Source organism: Taurulus bubalis (assembly GCF_910589615.1).
Source record: "Taurulus bubalis genome assembly, chromosome: 15".
In the NCBI taxonomy this organism is placed as follows: domain Eukaryota; kingdom Metazoa; phylum Chordata; class Actinopteri; order Perciformes; family Cottidae; genus Taurulus; species Taurulus bubalis.
In genome coordinates, this window is record NC_136603.1 from 21,469,702 (window position 1) to 21,486,745 (window position 17,044).

General features: G+C 46.6%; 1 protein-coding gene across 1 annotated transcript; it reads left to right on the forward strand.

Annotated features, from left to right (window-relative positions):
- Nucleotides 1–980: 980 nt before the first annotated feature.
- Nucleotides 981–11,348, forward strand: tmtc4 (transmembrane O-mannosyltransferase targeting cadherins 4; the record flags this gene model as incomplete). Its single annotated transcript, XM_079230868.1, has 17 exons — nt 981–1,142; nt 1,325–1,440; nt 1,637–1,853; nt 5,429–5,520; nt 5,699–5,795; nt 6,074–6,166; nt 6,355–6,516; nt 6,801–7,003; nt 7,481–7,655; nt 8,177–8,308; nt 8,431–8,510; nt 8,613–8,720; nt 8,814–8,955; nt 9,034–9,148; nt 10,642–10,754; nt 10,880–10,949; nt 11,074–11,348. 17 exons carry the CDS (start codon nt 981–983, stop codon nt 11,220–11,222), a joined length of 2,226 nt encoding a protein of 741 aa, XP_079086994.1. The 3' UTR covers nt 11,223–11,348.
- Between the last annotated feature and the right edge of the window lie 5,696 nt (nt 11,349–17,044).

Sequence of the window (17,044 nt, forward strand, 5' to 3'; positions counted from 1 at the left end):
TGTATCTGTGCTGTTTGTGTCACTTGTGTGGACTGTGCTACTGCCTTTTGGCCAGGACATCATTATAAATGAGAATTGGTTCTCAATTGATTTTACCTGGTTAAATAAAGGTCAAATAAATACAATCAAGATAAATCACTGTCTGTCACTTTGTATTTTTTTCATTAACTGTAACAGAAACAAAGTTATCTGACAGACTGAACTGTGTGTGTTTCTCTGTTTAACCTGTAAATGTAGGCACAAGAAGGAGGAGGAGAAGGAGGAGGAGGAGAAGGAGAAGAAGAAGAAGAAGAAGATGAAGGAAAAAAAGAAGAAGAAGAAGAAGAAGAAGAAGAAGACCGTTTCACCCTGGTGTCATCTATTGGCTGAAAACAAACACGTGACCGCTACGCTAGACAGGAAGTGCTGCAGCCTGAGCGTGTATGTTTGTTTACAGCCGCGAGCTCTCCGTCTGCACCTCGCCGGGTCACGGTAACGTGAACACAGTCACAGTGTTGAACACAACATATTTTAAATTAAGACAGCGCGTGTTACCGACACATGTTGCGCCGCGCGCCATGTCATGTTCACACCGTTCAAGAGGGAATAGCACCCGCTAAACAAGACATGCTAAAGTCACGCTTTATTACCCCGATAACGTCCAAGGTAACGTCTCCCTTCGCGTGTCAGTGGCAGCGTGATCATTTCATCTCGTCGTAACAAAGTGCAAAGCCGAGTGCGGCTCCTTCCTTCCGCCAGTTCACGGTTTACGGTCGCTAACTAGCTAGCTAGCTGGCCAAGAAGCTAACATGGGAGTTGCACAGGACGCGGTGACCTCTCGCATTATGTCTCTCAGAAGATGAGGTATGAATCCACCCTGTGTGTAAACAGCCTGCCTCACTGTTACGTATGTTTGTTCTTAGCAGAGGACACAGCATGACCCCTCCTCTTCCCCTCAGGGACTAGACGATGACACCCAATGACCAAAGAGCCGGTGCATCATGGCGTTGTCTGAAGTGTATGGGGATCACCACATCCCCCTCCCAAAGCTCGCTCCAGTCCAGGCTAAGGTCACCGTCGCCCTGGTGGCACTCCTGTGCTTCATAAACAGTTATGACGGGGAGTTTGTGTTTGATGACTCTGAAGCAATCGTCAACAACAAGGTATGCTTTCTGTTAGTGTGTGATATCCACATGCAGTATGTCTATTTTGCAAATCCATTCATGTATTGCAAGAAGAAGAAAAAAGGGCATTTTATGACGTTGCCTCTGCAGCATCAACAGAGTGACGGCGTCCTGCACATTGGTGGCGTAGTTGTCGGTCTAATGTTGTGTTTCTGTTCCAGGACTTGAAACCAGCAACGCCTCTGAACAACATCTGGAGCAATGACTTCTGGGGGAGCAACCTGAGTAGCAACTCGAGTCACAAATCCTACCGACCTCTCACTGTCCTTACATTTAGGTGATGTATCCGCTTGTGTGAGCGCAAACGCAGATGTTAAGACAATAGTCGTAACGCCATAAACCAACCTCCACAATGCCGAGGAGGAATTGTAGTTAACTATTAACTCATATCTCATATTCATTGACTACTTTATTGTCTTTTTATAAGCTCTTATAAACTCCTTTTTTCACACTGGTGTTTTTTGCTGTTGCAGGCTGAACTACCTCTTGGGCGGAGGCCTGCACCCCGTTGGCTTCCACGTGCTGAACATCGTCCTCCACGCGGTCATATCGGCCCTCATGATTGACGTGTTTGCTATACTGATTGGTGGACTGTCGTATGACGAGAAGGGCCGGATACTGAACCACGCTCCCAAGACCTCTCTGCTCGCCGCCCTCCTCTTCGCCGCGCACCCGGTCCACACAGAAAGTGTAAGTAGAGTTCAGGTTTGTTTGTTCTGTTTTGTTTTTCACTTCTTTAAAGTATTTTCCCGCTCAGCTCCCGCGGCTCCACAGGATGCATGTTTGTCCACAGAACAGATGCAATGCTGTCAGTAGAGAATAACAGTCTGCAGCTTCAGAGCTCTGAGCCATACATAGAGCGGGAGACTCGGTGCATACTGATTCACATTTACAGTTTGTTTTCTGTTGTTTGGCGACACATACACCAGAGCTGTTTTTTTAGCTGCTGTTTTGTTGGTTTGCACAACAGCAAATGCATGCTCCAAATGTTGTGTTCTGAAAACTTCTCAGACAACCATCAAAATGACTTAATGGTGTCTAAAAAAATTACGCTGCAAGAAAACACTGATCAGCAAAAAAGAAAAATATTTGAACACAGCACATCTTAGCATCAGCATTTGTTAGTGGTGATAACAAAAAATATTTGGATGAAAAAAAGCTCAGTGTGTGTATGATGGAGTTCCCTTTGATCCTTAAAATGTCTTATAAAGTATGGAATTCATTATTCGAAACATATTAATTGTTATTAAAACATCTTAAATCAATCTTTTAAAAGTCTTTAAAAATGCAAAGACAAGCAAATTAGGACTTAATGAATCTTTTTCTTTCTGACATTGGACATAAAAAATAATGAACATCTCGTTGTTGTTTTTTAGATCATTTATAAAATGCCTCTCGCTCTAACGTCATACAGATCATGACGCTCAGAGCAGACGTACTGCCAACTAGCAAGAACACGAGCATTGGCTACCCAACCAAGATTCTGCCGGAAAAACGGTCCCGGGCAAAGTGTAGAAGCAAAGGCAGAGTATTTTGTGCAGGAAGTGCTTTAATCCAGGCAGTGGAATCCCACATGCAAAACTGCTAAGTCAACCCGCCAGCAGACAGTTCACTTTGGTTGTTATAAAGTTGGTCCTAAATTTTATTTTGAGAGGATTAAATAAAGAAGTCCTAACTCTAACTTGACTGAAGGAATCCTGGCTGGAAGTTTGTTGTACCTTTTTTGCATATCGACACACGGATTGAGAAAACACAGCAGAAACTCGATTTTCTCTTCTTTGGTGAAAGCAGAAGTCTTAAGTGGAAGGTTCTGTTCCCAATGCTTTCTCTGTGATATTATGTGAATGCATTTGAAGTTTAGACAATTGCATTTTCAGTCTAAAACCACAGTGCATCTGAACATTACTTTGACTTACTCTAAAAAACTCTAAAAAAACAAGAAATGTTGAACAAGCAAAAGCCGCCTTTGCAATGTGTTTAAACTCATGACACATGATGGAAATCTACATATTTGGATCAGCTTATATTTCCTTTCACATGCGCCTGTTCCTCGGGGCGTAAGTCACAAGTTTCACGATACAATATTATATATCGATTCTTTGGCCAATGATTGGTATTTGCTGACATCACAGAGTCTGACACAATACGCTTTGGATTCCAGTCAGGGGCCTGCGATCAGTATGAGGTGATACCAAAAGCCCATTTAACACGGTTGCTTACATTTCTCTCAAAATACGATTTAACAATTTGAATACTGGCACAGTTGGAAGGAGGTGTCCCATAAAGGTGCCGTGGGAATTTCAAAATAAAGGCGTATCTCTAAAGATGAAGCTACGTATTGCTGTTTTCACTTTGCATCGCTCGTATCAATGCGTCGATCCAGATCATGTCCCCGTTATTATATTATTATGCCAGCTCCCGTTCTTGTTTTGAACGGGCCGGTTCCAGCCTCTCGAGACGTCGTGTCTGTCGTGAGCTTGCGCTACAAATGAACTTCTATTCTGCTGTGATTCCCTACAGCAGTGCAGCATGCCATCTTGACACGCCAGTCCAGAGGTTTTAATGCTAAACATGCAGTGGTTCCATGCCAAGAACAAAAGTCCGGTCTCAGCTGGGAGCGCGGGGCCGAGGTGCGTGCGGCAGCGCTGGCTGATGATTAGCTGCGTCGGGATGCTTATTGACCTGCCGGCATACGTGTGTTTGCTGTAAAGCCCGGCTGGAAGGCAGCGATTCCCCGTCCATTCTCTTTAATCATGCAGGTCAAGAACTGGGCGAGACCTGGGAGGGGGTGTGAGGTAGGCAGACTGTTGTAGGCCCGCTGTATGTATCAAAGCAGGCAACCCCAGGATGCCAACCGCACGGTACACACACACACACACACACACACACACACACACACACACACACACACACACACACATACATATCAACAGCCGGTACTGCTGGTAATGAGAGATTTTTTATTTTGTTTTGTCCTGTTAAGAATTTTGACCAACTTTTGGATACAGTGGGAAGAAGAACTGTATACACTAAAGTAAATCAAATAACAACGTTTTATATAAAACAAAATGTACAATATTTGGGAATCATTTAAGTAACTCAAACAACAACCTCTTGATAAATTAATTAAAATAATAATAATAATAATGGATCGTGAATTACACTGTAAGCAACATATAAGATGGATCAAAGTCAACTGCAATATATCATAAAATCAAAGATCTTCTAAATCCATTTTTTTTATAAACCTACTACTTTTCCTTTTATAGTCCCGCATATAATTCACTGCGTTAAACATATAATATCCAAAACAAATCCAACTTTCATGAGAATTGTCAACAACTGCTTTCCGGCCTTTTCGGCAGCACATCTTTACGTAGTGTAAAATTCACGGTTCACAGCTTGAAGCTGCTGCTCTAATTGCCTTGTTTTGGTTGTTTTCCGAAGCCGCTCTTGCGCGGCCGCACACCTTGTGTTTGGTGTGTGAGTAGCTGAGAGGCTGGTGCTCGTGGATTGGAGGGATACCAGCGCTCTTTGCTTCTAGAAGGCTCAGGGAAACAGTTTGAGAGGCTTCAAAGGAAACCGCATGGTTTTCAGCAAAACATGTGCGTGGGCCTCAAATTATTAGAGACCTTACATCTCCTTTTGGTTGGTTAACTTTCTACTTTGCAATACCCAGTTTTTATATTCTTAGCCGTACTGTATCTTCTTTTTTATGATTATAGGCTCAGTTTTATCTCTTATACAGTTTGGCTTTTTTTTGTGGGTGTTGTCTTTTTATTTAATTATTTAAAATGTTTGCTTTGTCTTTGACTGGGGATTGTGTAGGCTTATACGTCTGTTTGTAGATTTGACTATTTTCTGGTCATTACAAAATTAAGTGAATTAAGTAATACAAAAAAATCACACTTTACCAAATTCAAAGCACATACATGTAAAGACTTAGATTTAAACTAAGCCAAAAAATCAATTATTATCAAACAGTATCCAACAGTTCCCCAATACAAGTTTTTGGACAAGTAATACTGGAATACGTTGTGTATTGCCATTTATGTTTGCAGAGTATTCCTGTTTTATTTTCTTACTTATATATGTGTTTTAAAGTTTAATAAGCATCTATTTATAACTCAAAGCCCCATGCAAAAGAAAATGTGACGTAAGTAACGGCCACTCAAAATGCAGAAGTTAAGATAATGCCGTTACTTGAGGGAACTTGTTTGTTTTGTTTTATCTTTCATTCTCTTCTTCTCCTCCATCTCAACAAGGTGGCCGGCGTTGTGGGGCGAGCAGATCTGTTGTGCGCTCTGTTCTTCCAGCTCTCTTTCCTCGCCTACTGCAAAGCTTTCAACAGAGGTAGGTACCTTTCCTTTCATGTGCAACTGTAATACAGTACTGTGATGTGTGTGTGTGTGTGTGTGTATGTATGTGTATATATATATATATATATTTTAGTGGCATCATCAAACCTTCTGAAGCCGCTTGTTATTTTGTATTTTTGTAACCGGCTTGGTCTCGGCTTTGTGTTCCCCAGGTAGTGACCGAGATGACAGCTTTTCTGTCCGGTGGGTTGTGGTCAGCCTCTCGCTGTGTGCCGCGGCGATGCTCTGCAAAGAACAAGGCATCACAGTCTTGGTACGAAGTCTTTTTGTGTGTGTGTGTGTGTGTGCGGCTTGCTTTCATCACATCCAGTAAGAACAATGTCAAAAGCGAGACCTCACACGCCATAAACACTCATGTTAACATTTTATGAAGACACGCCAATTAACGTGATCTCTTTTTCTTTTTTGCTCACGTGAGAATAGACCTCAAAGTCTCATGTTCCTCCTAATGTAGGATCGGAGCCACAGATCCATTTAGTTGCTGACCTATATACATTTCTAAATGCCATTCCTCTATGCATTTTCCTCCAGGGTGTGAACGCAGCCTTTGATGTCCTCCTGATCTGTAATGTTAATGTGTATGAACTCAGCCAGAGGCTGCTCCTTAGGAAGACTCCACTCGATGTGAGTTACAGTACATAATCCCTCTCGCCCCTCCCTCCTGTCATTAATGATGCTCTCTCTCGTCTGATTAATGTCACATCACATACGTTATCTACGTGAAGCCGAATGAGCTTTGCTTCATTGTAGGTATGAATCAGTAACTCTCAAACATTGATCTTATTTGTTGTTTGGTGATATCTTCCTGACAGGTGAGTGCGATATTGCGGACGGGTCTGCCCACGCGATTGGCTCTCATGGGTCTTGGGGGACTCTCGATGCTCTATGCACGCTGGAGGATCATGGGAACTGGACCGCCGGCATTCACCGAAGTAGACAACCCTGCCTCTTTTGCAGAAAATATATTCCTTAGAGTGAGTATGAATTTGTATTATTTCTTTGGACGCGAGATGCAACAATTACACACCGACGCTTTGGACGACTGCATCCTTTCTTGCATTATCTCTTGAAACGTTGGAAACATGTCGGGATCTGTGCAACAATACATTGACCTTAATGATCTAATCAAACATCAAATGTTAGGGTTCAAACCCCCTAACTCTTGACTTTTATCCTGAATTTGAAATGCTTTTTCTCCCCTCATCTCTTCCCCTCTCTCCCACTCCGCAACCCCTTCCCGCTCCTCTTTGATTGGCAGATAGTGAACTATAATTACTACTACTCTCTGAATGCCTGGCTGCTGCTGTGTCCCTGGTGGTTGTGTTTTGATTGGTCCATGGGCTGCGTGCCTCTCATTAAGTCGGCCACTGATTGGAGGATGGCGTGGCTGCTGCTGCTCTGGTGCGTCCTGATAGGCTTGATAAGCCAAGCCTTATACTCGCAGGACAGCCAGAGAAGGAGGTAAGCGAGCTCAGCCCAATCTCACACTCGCCGTAGATGAGGCGAAGCACATGTCGGGGCCTCTCCGGACACACACACTTGATTATGAAAATTGTACCGTAAGCACCGCAGTGTGACCGCCACGTCTCGATTGAGTCTTAATGATTCTCTCTGGGTTCAGAGACGGGACTGTGGTTCACGGGGAAAGTTTGTTTAGCAATGCTTTTTGTGGTGGTTTATTGTTCCATCTCTTAGCTTAACATTCTCCAACATATAAGTGACAGTATCAAAAGTCAAAGTTAGTTTTATTTGTCACTTCTTCTATTTGTGGAAACATACAGAAGATCTGAAATTGTGTTTCTCTTCTGTCTGACATAAAGTGGATAGTGCAAAAACAGTTAAAAGTTAAAAATAGAACAACATATAGAACAACATATATACAACAGCCATGCTCTTTTATAATGTTGGCACTCCGTGACCTATTGCTCTCCCTTCCAGGACACTGACCTTGGGCCTGGTGCTGCTGGTGGTCCCGTTCCTGCCAGCCTGTAACATATTTTTCAGGGTGGGCTTCGTCGTCGCCGAGAGAGTGCTCTACCTGTCGTCGGCTGGCTACTGCCTACTGCTGGCCTACTCCATGGGACACTGCTGCTGCCGCTGGTCCAAATACAGGGTAGGGTTCAATGATACCAAACCTGGTTGAACCCTCAGGCCACATCTGCGCCACTGCGTCTCTGTCCAGACGAGCGTTTTTGCGCCACTACAGAAATGACCTCCGTCCATACCGCGGCGCCTGAATACGCACATCACGTGACCGTGCATGTACACACACGGGCGCGCCGGTCGCAAAGCACTCGAGTGACAGCTGGCCTCCTGCTAGCATAGGCACACAAGGCCTGTAATTCGTTAGCCACGATGAAAATAACCAGCGGCTGTCCTGAACTCCTTCGTTCGCCACCTGTTAAAGCAGCTTTAATGACTCAGTCACTCAGTGATGCATAAGAAATGACTAATGACTCACCTATGAAGGGATGATAACAGCAGGTGGCATCCCTGTGTTGCATGGATGTGTTTTCAGGCTGTTTAACTCTGAGTCACAGGTAATTGATATTTAAGCTTGAGGGTTATAAGGATTTACACTCCATGCTTGTTAAAATGTCTTTTTACCATTTTTTTTTTTCCTTCCCATTCTAGAAGCCACTGTGTGTGTCGGTGCTGGCGCTGTTGTGTGTGTACGTAGCCCGCTGTGCTCTCCGCAGTCACCAGTGGCGGTCGGAGCAGAGCCTCTTCACCAGCGCCCTGTCCGTCTGCCCGCTCAACGCCAAGGTGAGTATCTCTGGTTTTGTGTGTTTGCACACCTTCTTTTTTTTTCCCGCGCGTGTCGGTTAATTATAAACTGCAATCGAAGTCTCACCCACAAGGCCTAACGTGACGGTCTGATTCCTCAGGTCCACTACAACGTCGGTAAGAACCTGGCCGACCGAGGGAACTCCACCCCTGCCATCGCATATTACAGGGAGGCGGTCAGGTATGCCCTCACCAGCAGTAGCACGCCAGTCGGCTCCTTGCTAGTTGAACTCATGGGACAGCGGGCCGAGTCACGTTAACGGCGTCTCTCTGCGTCTCTCAGGCTACATCCCACCTACGTCCACGCCATGAACAACCTGGGGAACATCCTGAAGGAGAGGAACGAGCTGATCGAGGCCGAGCAGCTGCTGTCTAAAGCGGTTTCTATTCAGTGCGTCGCCCAACACGCAGGAATACCCCTCTGACTCCACATATCGTGAAGAAGCTCCCTACTGATAGCTCTGTATTTATTTTTTCTGTGCAGGCCGGACTTTGCTGCAGCTTGGATGAATCTGGGTATCGTCCAGAACAGCCTGCAGAAGTTTGAGGAAGCAGAGCAGAGCTATTGGAATGCCATCCGCTTCCGGAAGAAATACCCAGACTGCTACTATAACCTAGGACGCTTGGTGAGAGTCCACGAAAACAAAAACAAAACAGTGGTGGTTTCTGGGTTTTTTCTCACTATTTCTCCCTTGTCATGATAGTATGCGGACCTGAACAGACACATAGATGCGCTGAACGCATGGAGGAACGCCACTGTGCTCAAACCCGACCACAGCCTGGCTTGGAACAACATGGTCATCCTGCTGGACAACACTGGTATTGACACCATTTTTTTTTTTTTTTTTTTTAGAAGTGTTTATCATAGTACATACTTTTACATGCATACATGAAATGTGTTCCCTGCATTTGACCCATCGTTAGTATTTTAAGGAGCAGTGGGCAGCCCCTAGTGAAGCGCCCGGGGGCGGACACACACACACACACACACACACACACACACACACACACACACACATACATACACGACATAAAATCTTGTTCTCGTGATTTAATTAAAAAGATAATCACATCTCATGATTGAAACCTGCTTTCAATCCAAAATTGATTGACAGGTATTTCAATACACAACAGCAACATTTTGTATTTCATTCTACTAAAACTGTTTTTACATCAGAAATATAATTTGTGGGATAAATAAACTATGTAATGGCATTTATCAAAAATAAATATAACCAATAATTAATAATACGCTTTACCCATTTTTTGAATTGATGATAATTTAAGAGTCACTTTCCTTTCATAGAGCTCTCGTTCTGGAGAGCAGCTTGTTCCAGCATTAAACAGCTGAAGGAACGCGGCGTTGTTGTTTTGGAAAAGCAGGAAATCTAAATGGCCAACAAGATTAGACCGGAAGAGCAGGAATCAGCAATGCTTGAAATTTATGTATTAAAGCTTTGTGTTGGGAGTTTTGAAGGCACTCTTCCCTGCCGTGTGGAGAATGCTCTGATTTCCAAACGCTCGAGCCGTTTTGTCAGAAGCCGCTCCCGTGGGGGGCGGAGTCTCCCGGGAGAACGCTGGAACCGTCCAATCAGGGCCCCGGTATGCTGCTGATCAAACGTGGGCAAAGCGCAGCCGGAACAGCGCCCCCTCAGAGCCCCCCACCTCCGCATTTGTTCCCCAAAATCTGACAGAAATAATTTGACCTCCTCTCCCCAGCTCCCCACCAAAAAAGAAGAGAACAATAGGTGTCATTTTCAAATAGCAAGGAATCGGGTATTCGTTGCCCCGCTCTTTAGTTTTTGATCGTTGCACAAACAAAAGGCCGAATCAGTGTGGATTCAGCCAGATGTGCTCATGGAGTCACGTGTTGGCAAGCTGCGTCTGAAGGGCACAGGCCATGACTCAGGACGTGACTGTCATTGTCTGTCTGCCTGTCTGTCTCTCTGTCTCGCTCGCTCGCTTTCTCCGTTTCTGGCCAGACATCAGACGGGTCCTGTGACAGAGATCAATAACCCAGTGGGCCTTGTGTTAACCTTAATTAGGAGACTAAACCGCTCCTGTGTGGAGAGGGAAAAACTCTGCCCTCGACACTGCCGACAAATACAGCAAGCAGTCCCATTCTCTCCGTACCGGCTGTTAGCACAATGCTGCTTTGGTAACTGTCTGGATGTTAACGCACGTTTCTTTTTGGTCCATATAAAAGTACATGTTCTCGTCTACTTCCAAGCTTCGTGTGTGTGTGTGTGTGTGTGTGTCACTAGAAACGAACATCTCGACATTTTGTGTTCTCGTCTGTTCTGCTTTTTGAGGTAACTTGGGTCAAGCGGAGCTGATCGGCCGAGAGGCGCTGAGGCTCCTCCCCAACGACCACACGATCATGTTTTCATTGGCTAATGTCCTGGGGAAATCACAGAAATATAAGGTGGGTCAGTGGTAAATGAACAGCTCAATATTTAGTATTCATTTCTTGGTGCTTGTTGATGTTTTATTCGTCCCGGTGTAGCAAAGGTCACGATAATCCGGTGCGTTATTTGTGTTTGTCCTCAGGAGTCGGAGGGCTTCTTCCTCCATGCGCTCCGGATCAGCCCAACTTCTGCTAGTTGCCATGGCAATTTAGGTAAGCTATACTGCAAACGTGGTCGCACCAGATATTCCAGACAGTCGCGCATGATCGCAACAGACGTAGAATTAGGACGGCCGCCGCTCCCCAGCCGGATCAGCGTTTCTATATCTGCCCTCAGCTGTGCTGTATCACCGCTGGGGGAAGCTGGATCTGGCAAAGCAGCACTACGAGCGGTCCCTGAAGCTGGAGCCCGAGGCCCCCGGGACCCGAGACAACTACAACATGCTGCGACGCAAACTGGACCAGCTTCAACAGCCCACACCCTGAAGGGAGCGTCCTGGGACCCCCGCGTGCCATAAGACATCTTTTCTTATTTTGTATTCCCATAGTTCCAATTGCTTTTATTTTATCTCGCTATTTCCAGCTTTGTACCATTTGGAAATAAAGACCATGGTCTATGTTTAAGTCTATAGTGTTCTTTGAAAAAAAAGAAGGAAAAGGCAATGTTAGTTCTCCTTTTGTACTCTCGTAAGAAACTTTTTCATGTACGAGACTGCTCGTGTATCAAGTATCTAATTTAATTTCCCGGGTGTGAAATGTGTGTGTGTGTGTGTGTGTGTAGCAGGTGTGCTGGATGCCTGCGCCGGTTACATGGCCGGCTGCGCTGTGCCGCTTTGTTGCTCCACGCGAAGGCCATGTGGAACTGATCCACGGTTGAACCCCGTCCTCTTTTCATCTCTCGGCCCGTGTTGTGTCAGCTGGGCTGAGCGGCCGGCGTGTGTGGATCCAGAGGACTCTGTTGTCAATAGTATTTGGCTTGTCCCTCTTTCAGGAGGTCCAGTTTGTCCCTCAGCGCTGGAAAGCTTCTCCGGCCGGTTCGCCCGCTCCCGTCACCGCGGCCGCTTACTTCTGACCGCTGGGCGGGTAACGTGGTTATCGGGTTTGTTTGTTTTGGAACGCCCAGTCTCTTTGTTCCTGAGTGGGATGGCACGTGGAGGTTAAAAAAAAAAAAAAAAAAAAAAACGCTCCTGAGGCCTCTGTAGTTAATCGGGGAAAGGTGTTTGTCCTGGGAAGTTTTTCTGAAGTGTCCAGGAGGAGGGAGGGAGAGGGGGTCAGAGACAGGAAACCCACGGCCGGTGCTGTATGAAAACAGCTCTATAGCACAGAGCCTTCAAAGGGGAGAAGGGGATGATCTCCCCGGGGATTACACGTACACACACACACACACACACACACACACACACACAGAGGCACGCTCGTCTTGAAGAATGCCGCAGAAGGGGAAAAGGCGACCCCTGCGCGAAACATCAGTCAACAAGTGTGCACCCTGAGGTCAAAGTTCAACGCACTTCTATTTTTTCACCTGCATCCTGCGGCCTGCGGGAAACTTTTGAAGCTGCGGCGGGGCTGGTATGGCTTTGCTTCTAGTGGGGGGGGCTGCTAAGTTTGTTTACACATACAGTACAATACGCCGGGCGACGCTTTGATGCCGGGAAGATGTTACCGATATGCACGCCGTGTGTGTGTGTGTGTGTGTGTGTGACCTCCTCTAAATATGCAGCTAATATCACGTGATGAGATTTCCTTGTTGCTCGACTCGTTTTTTTTTGTTGCCGCTTTGATGTAAAGAGTCTGAAGCCACAACAGAAAGCCTCCACGCACAGCGCACTCAAAGTATTGTTGGAAACCCGTTTCCAGCGGACTCGTGTAAAGGTCAGCGTGGTGAAAGGGCCTCATGCTATGGAGCGAATGCAGACGGCATAAGATCAAAAAAGAAGGGAAAAAGCGCCGGATAGTGACATTCAAGACTGAGAAGCTTCTTTCTTTTTTTCTTCTTCTCCCCCTCCATATTAGTTCTCGTCATGCGGCGCCGGCGATGTACGGCCCCGGCTCCAAAACCACCAGCTATTTGCTTTATGTACTTATGGATCCCCTTCTTTGCTTTCCGTGTGATCCCTTCCATTGGGCGCCTGCAGCCGGCTGTCTAGCTGCACAGCTGTGCCGGCGCATCAGTGGGGGAGCTCCACTTTTATCATAATCATTCTTTGAATACCTTTCATTATCATAAAATATGTGAGTATTAAAGGGATGGATTCCCCGGCCCCGCCAACATCTTCATTATCCATTCTGACTGACAAAAACCTGCTGTCCTAGGGAGTGACATTAATAAAAGATGGGATGGCGCAGCCTTGTGAAGTCCTCCCCTTGTTCTCCGGGCCTTTTCCACTGTACACCTTTTACCTGCTTGGATGCTCCGTCACAATCATGCGACGGCATCGACTCCCAGGGGGTGGGGGGGTCCTTTTTATTGTGTTCTATTAATCACACTGATGAGTTTTTGATCACAGTAATCAATGGATTTTGATTGTTCACAGCCCAAATCTGTAAAACTGGATTCAACAAAACTCGTTATGAGAGGAAAAAAAACAAAAACCTTGTCATCCCTTTGTTGCAGAAGCATATTCGACAAGAAGAACAAGAAGCAGGGGAGCACTAATTTGAACCCAGCGAGGGTGTTTTGGAACAGCAGGTGTGCTATTTTGCATCTGATGAGCACCAACAGATCCCCCACCCCGCCACACACACACACACACACACACACACACAATATCGAAACTCTGGGCTCCAAACTGTTCCAACGAAATGTCCGTTAAATAAAGCGGGCGGAGGGAAATACACGTGGTGGTCGCCCTGAAAGCGAGCGACTGGGCCTGCAAGAGAAGGTCCCCTTTTTGTTTTTCAATTAGTATTTGTATCTTTAGCTGTAACACGTGTCACTTTATTGTATTTAGTGTTGTTCTTTCTGTTGTTTTTGGTGAAAGGACTGGAAGCGTCTGGAGCAGCGGCCCTGACAGAGCGCTCATCAATGTGACAGGATGTGATCAAGGGCAGTCCCGTGATGTGTCTGCTGGGCCCTCGCTCCGCCCCCACCCACAACAATCCTAATGGGCTCTGATGGGCACCTCCATCTTGCCTGTCTAATTGATGTAAATAACTGCGCATTCGAACCCGCAGTCCTTCTTCCCACCATCCCGGCCTGCCCCCTCCCGCCGCTCCTCGCTAACAGTAGGGGTCAGAGGTCAGGCTGACTGAGTGATCATTAGAATGGCAGCCCTTATTAGAGGAGCAGCTTGTCTGACACCCCGTCCGCGTCCCGGAGAGGGACCCACCCTGTCCGCTTCATCTAGATCATATTACATGACACGACCTCAGAGCGGATACTACCAGCGCGCCGACGACACCGTGGGGCCGCTCGGGCACGGTGGCATTTTCCAGGATAGCCCCCTCCCCCCCCTCCTCCTCCCGTTCGCCTGTCACAGCTCTTCCCTGACAACTATCTGTCCGTCTGGCTTGGATGCACTCTGTCATTTTAAGGAGGGCTACTGTCGGCCGGCATCGGGCGGCCGTGTCTACACGCCCTGGCGTTTTCAGCGGCGTTTCCCTGCGACGGAGCATCCAGCCGCCCTCTTGAGAGCCTGCGATGTCGCGGCCAATGATTAATAGTTAGAGATGGGCCATAAATACGTCCAGTGTGGCCAGATGCTAGCCAGGGCTTTGCTGAGCTGATATAATGGACATAGTCTGCCAATTTGGCTCCCTTACAAAGCCTGGAAGTTCCCCAAGATTGATTCAGTTTCTATGTAGCGGGGCCCTGGGGGCTGAATGTTGAGGATGCGCTCTTGTGAAAAAAACATTGTGGTGTGTCGTGTTCAGCTGAGAAAAGCACTAAATGCTCACGGACAGGACAAACGAATATATGCACTCGCTGATGTTTGCGCATAACGGTGTAGTTTTAAGCCGATTTATGATCATTTTTATAATTTCTTCAAGTCGAAGATGAGCTCTGTGGCCGTGGATGGAAAAGGGGAAAAAAGAAGCAAAACAAACGGTGGTGGGATCATTTGCAGTGTGAGCCTTTCTGAGGCTGTTTTGCAAAACAAAACGAAGCAGCTAGACCCTTATTGAAAACTAAAGTGCAGTGAGACGGAAATTTATTAACTGGCACCAGTTAATGTGTGCATTATTCATTTCTGGCGAGCATGAAAAATGATCTAAAGAGGTTTGAAATTGCAGACGCGCAGGCTGACTGCACAGTGGCTGGGCTCGCCGGTTCGTTTCATCCTCTCGCGGGGCGGGGCGGGGGGGGGGGGGGGGTGGAGGGACACGAGGATGTGAGGACGGGACGGGAGGGGAGGAGAGCGAGCCCCTTCTCTGGACAGTAGGGCTTTTCCAGTAACAGCTGTGCTTCTCTCACGAGGGGGCGGCAGCAGCACTGGGAGAGAGGCTGCTTGGGACAGATGGACCAGCCCGGCACCACCTCCCCTCGCTCACCTCCCACCACAGCTTCTCTTATTAAAAATACATCTCCAGCACCACGGCCGCGTGGAGCCCAGTGTGTTGCACTCGTGTCGCGTGCGAGTGGCACCGACTGGAGTCAAAGTGGGGCCTAAAGCGGAAGCGCGGCGTCGCAGAGTTTTGACGCCACTCCTTCAGGGGATTTTCTTTTCGGTTCCCTCCCACCTTCCTGCTTGACCTCTTGCTTTTTGAACCCCCTCATCCGACTTTCTTCCTCCTGCTACAGTCGGAAGGTGGCAGTCAGTGCCAGTGGCATATGGCTCTCCACCGCGCTAAACATCCATACAAAAGACAGGCCCATCAGTCATGGCTGTGGCCGGACGAGGGGAGAGAGCAGGCCTCTGATGAATGGAGTGGAGGCCTCACCTGCTGTTTGGACATTGCCTCCCCAACGCCGGCGCTCTGAAGCACGCGCCGCCTTACGAGCCGCCGAACGCGGCCGAACGCGGCCCTTGTGTGCACACGTCATGTACGCCAGGTTAGAGCAAATAATAAATACGCTTCCTTAAAACCCCTCGCACAGAACCCCAGGTCAGGCCTTCGTAGACCAATTAATGCAGAGCATCTGCTGTATGGAGGGAGAGCGCTTAAAGAACTTCCGAGCCATTTTTTCTTCTTCTTTTTTTTTTTTAGGCCGTTTAATAAGGAGAGCTGCTTCCTGCCGGCTCCAATGGCTCTCGTTGCCGGAGTAAGCATGGAATGGGTCTCCTCGATTAGACCAAATTAATCCATTCTTCGGGGATTCTTTTTTTTTCCGGGTTCTATGGCGAAAAAACAACCGGCGCGCCTTTGTTCTTCCTTGAGCCCCGGCGTTTTTTCTGCCAAATTTAACAGAAGGCTCGCAGGGTAACAGGGGTCCAACCCAGTATCACCTTCTGGAGCAGAGCAACTAGCAGAGAAAGACAATCAGCCTGAACCCTGCTGTCTCCAGCACAAAGTGAAAAGACTCTAATTGGGCTTTTTTACGCTGCATTTTCCTGCAGGATTGCTGGATCATGAAAAAGCAATTAAACCTCAGAGCTGCAATTCGTTCATTCTCATTTTTATCCTTTCATCAGAAATGGACAAATTTGAAATCACTTATGCGAGTCAAGACTTATGCTTTTTGTAATTTTTTCTCTTTTTTCTTCTTTCTTAATGTGGGAGAGACCAGCTGTCGGCTTAAAGGGTCGTATCACACATTTAGACGAATGGAAACATATAGTCACACTGCGAGAAAATGGAGGCTCTTCAGTAAATGACCTCGGAGGTGCCAGTGTGAATTAAAATAACTCTCTGCAATGCTTTTAAACAAAATTCCTCAAACCTTTAAAAAGTGGAATAGAAGTATTGGCAGGGCTGCAGTTCTCAGTGTGACCTCTAGAGGCAGTGCTGCCCACGAAACCGTGACCTCGGGACCGCAGTGGGGAGGAGAAGTCAGAGCGTTCAGTTTAATCTTCATGGAAAATAGTTTCTGTTTTTCCCTTTTTAAAGGGACAGTATGTTCCGGTCCAAAAGCAGGGAGACGATAACGCATCACAGCATCTATAAGGTATTAATTATTTTTTACCCTCGAGTTCAGATGTGAATGTGAATGCATGAGTTCATCACATACAGGCTTCTGAGTGGAAAAAACTCAGACAAAAATCTCGAAAGATACTTTTGTGGACAAATATAATTTTGGAGAGGAATACTTGACTAACGGCAGCATTTACATTTCACATTTTCTTTTCTTCATGTGTGTAATCACCTCTTTAGGAATTATTTCCCAAACACATAATTTGAGTAAATATATTTTACAGCCCATAATCCGG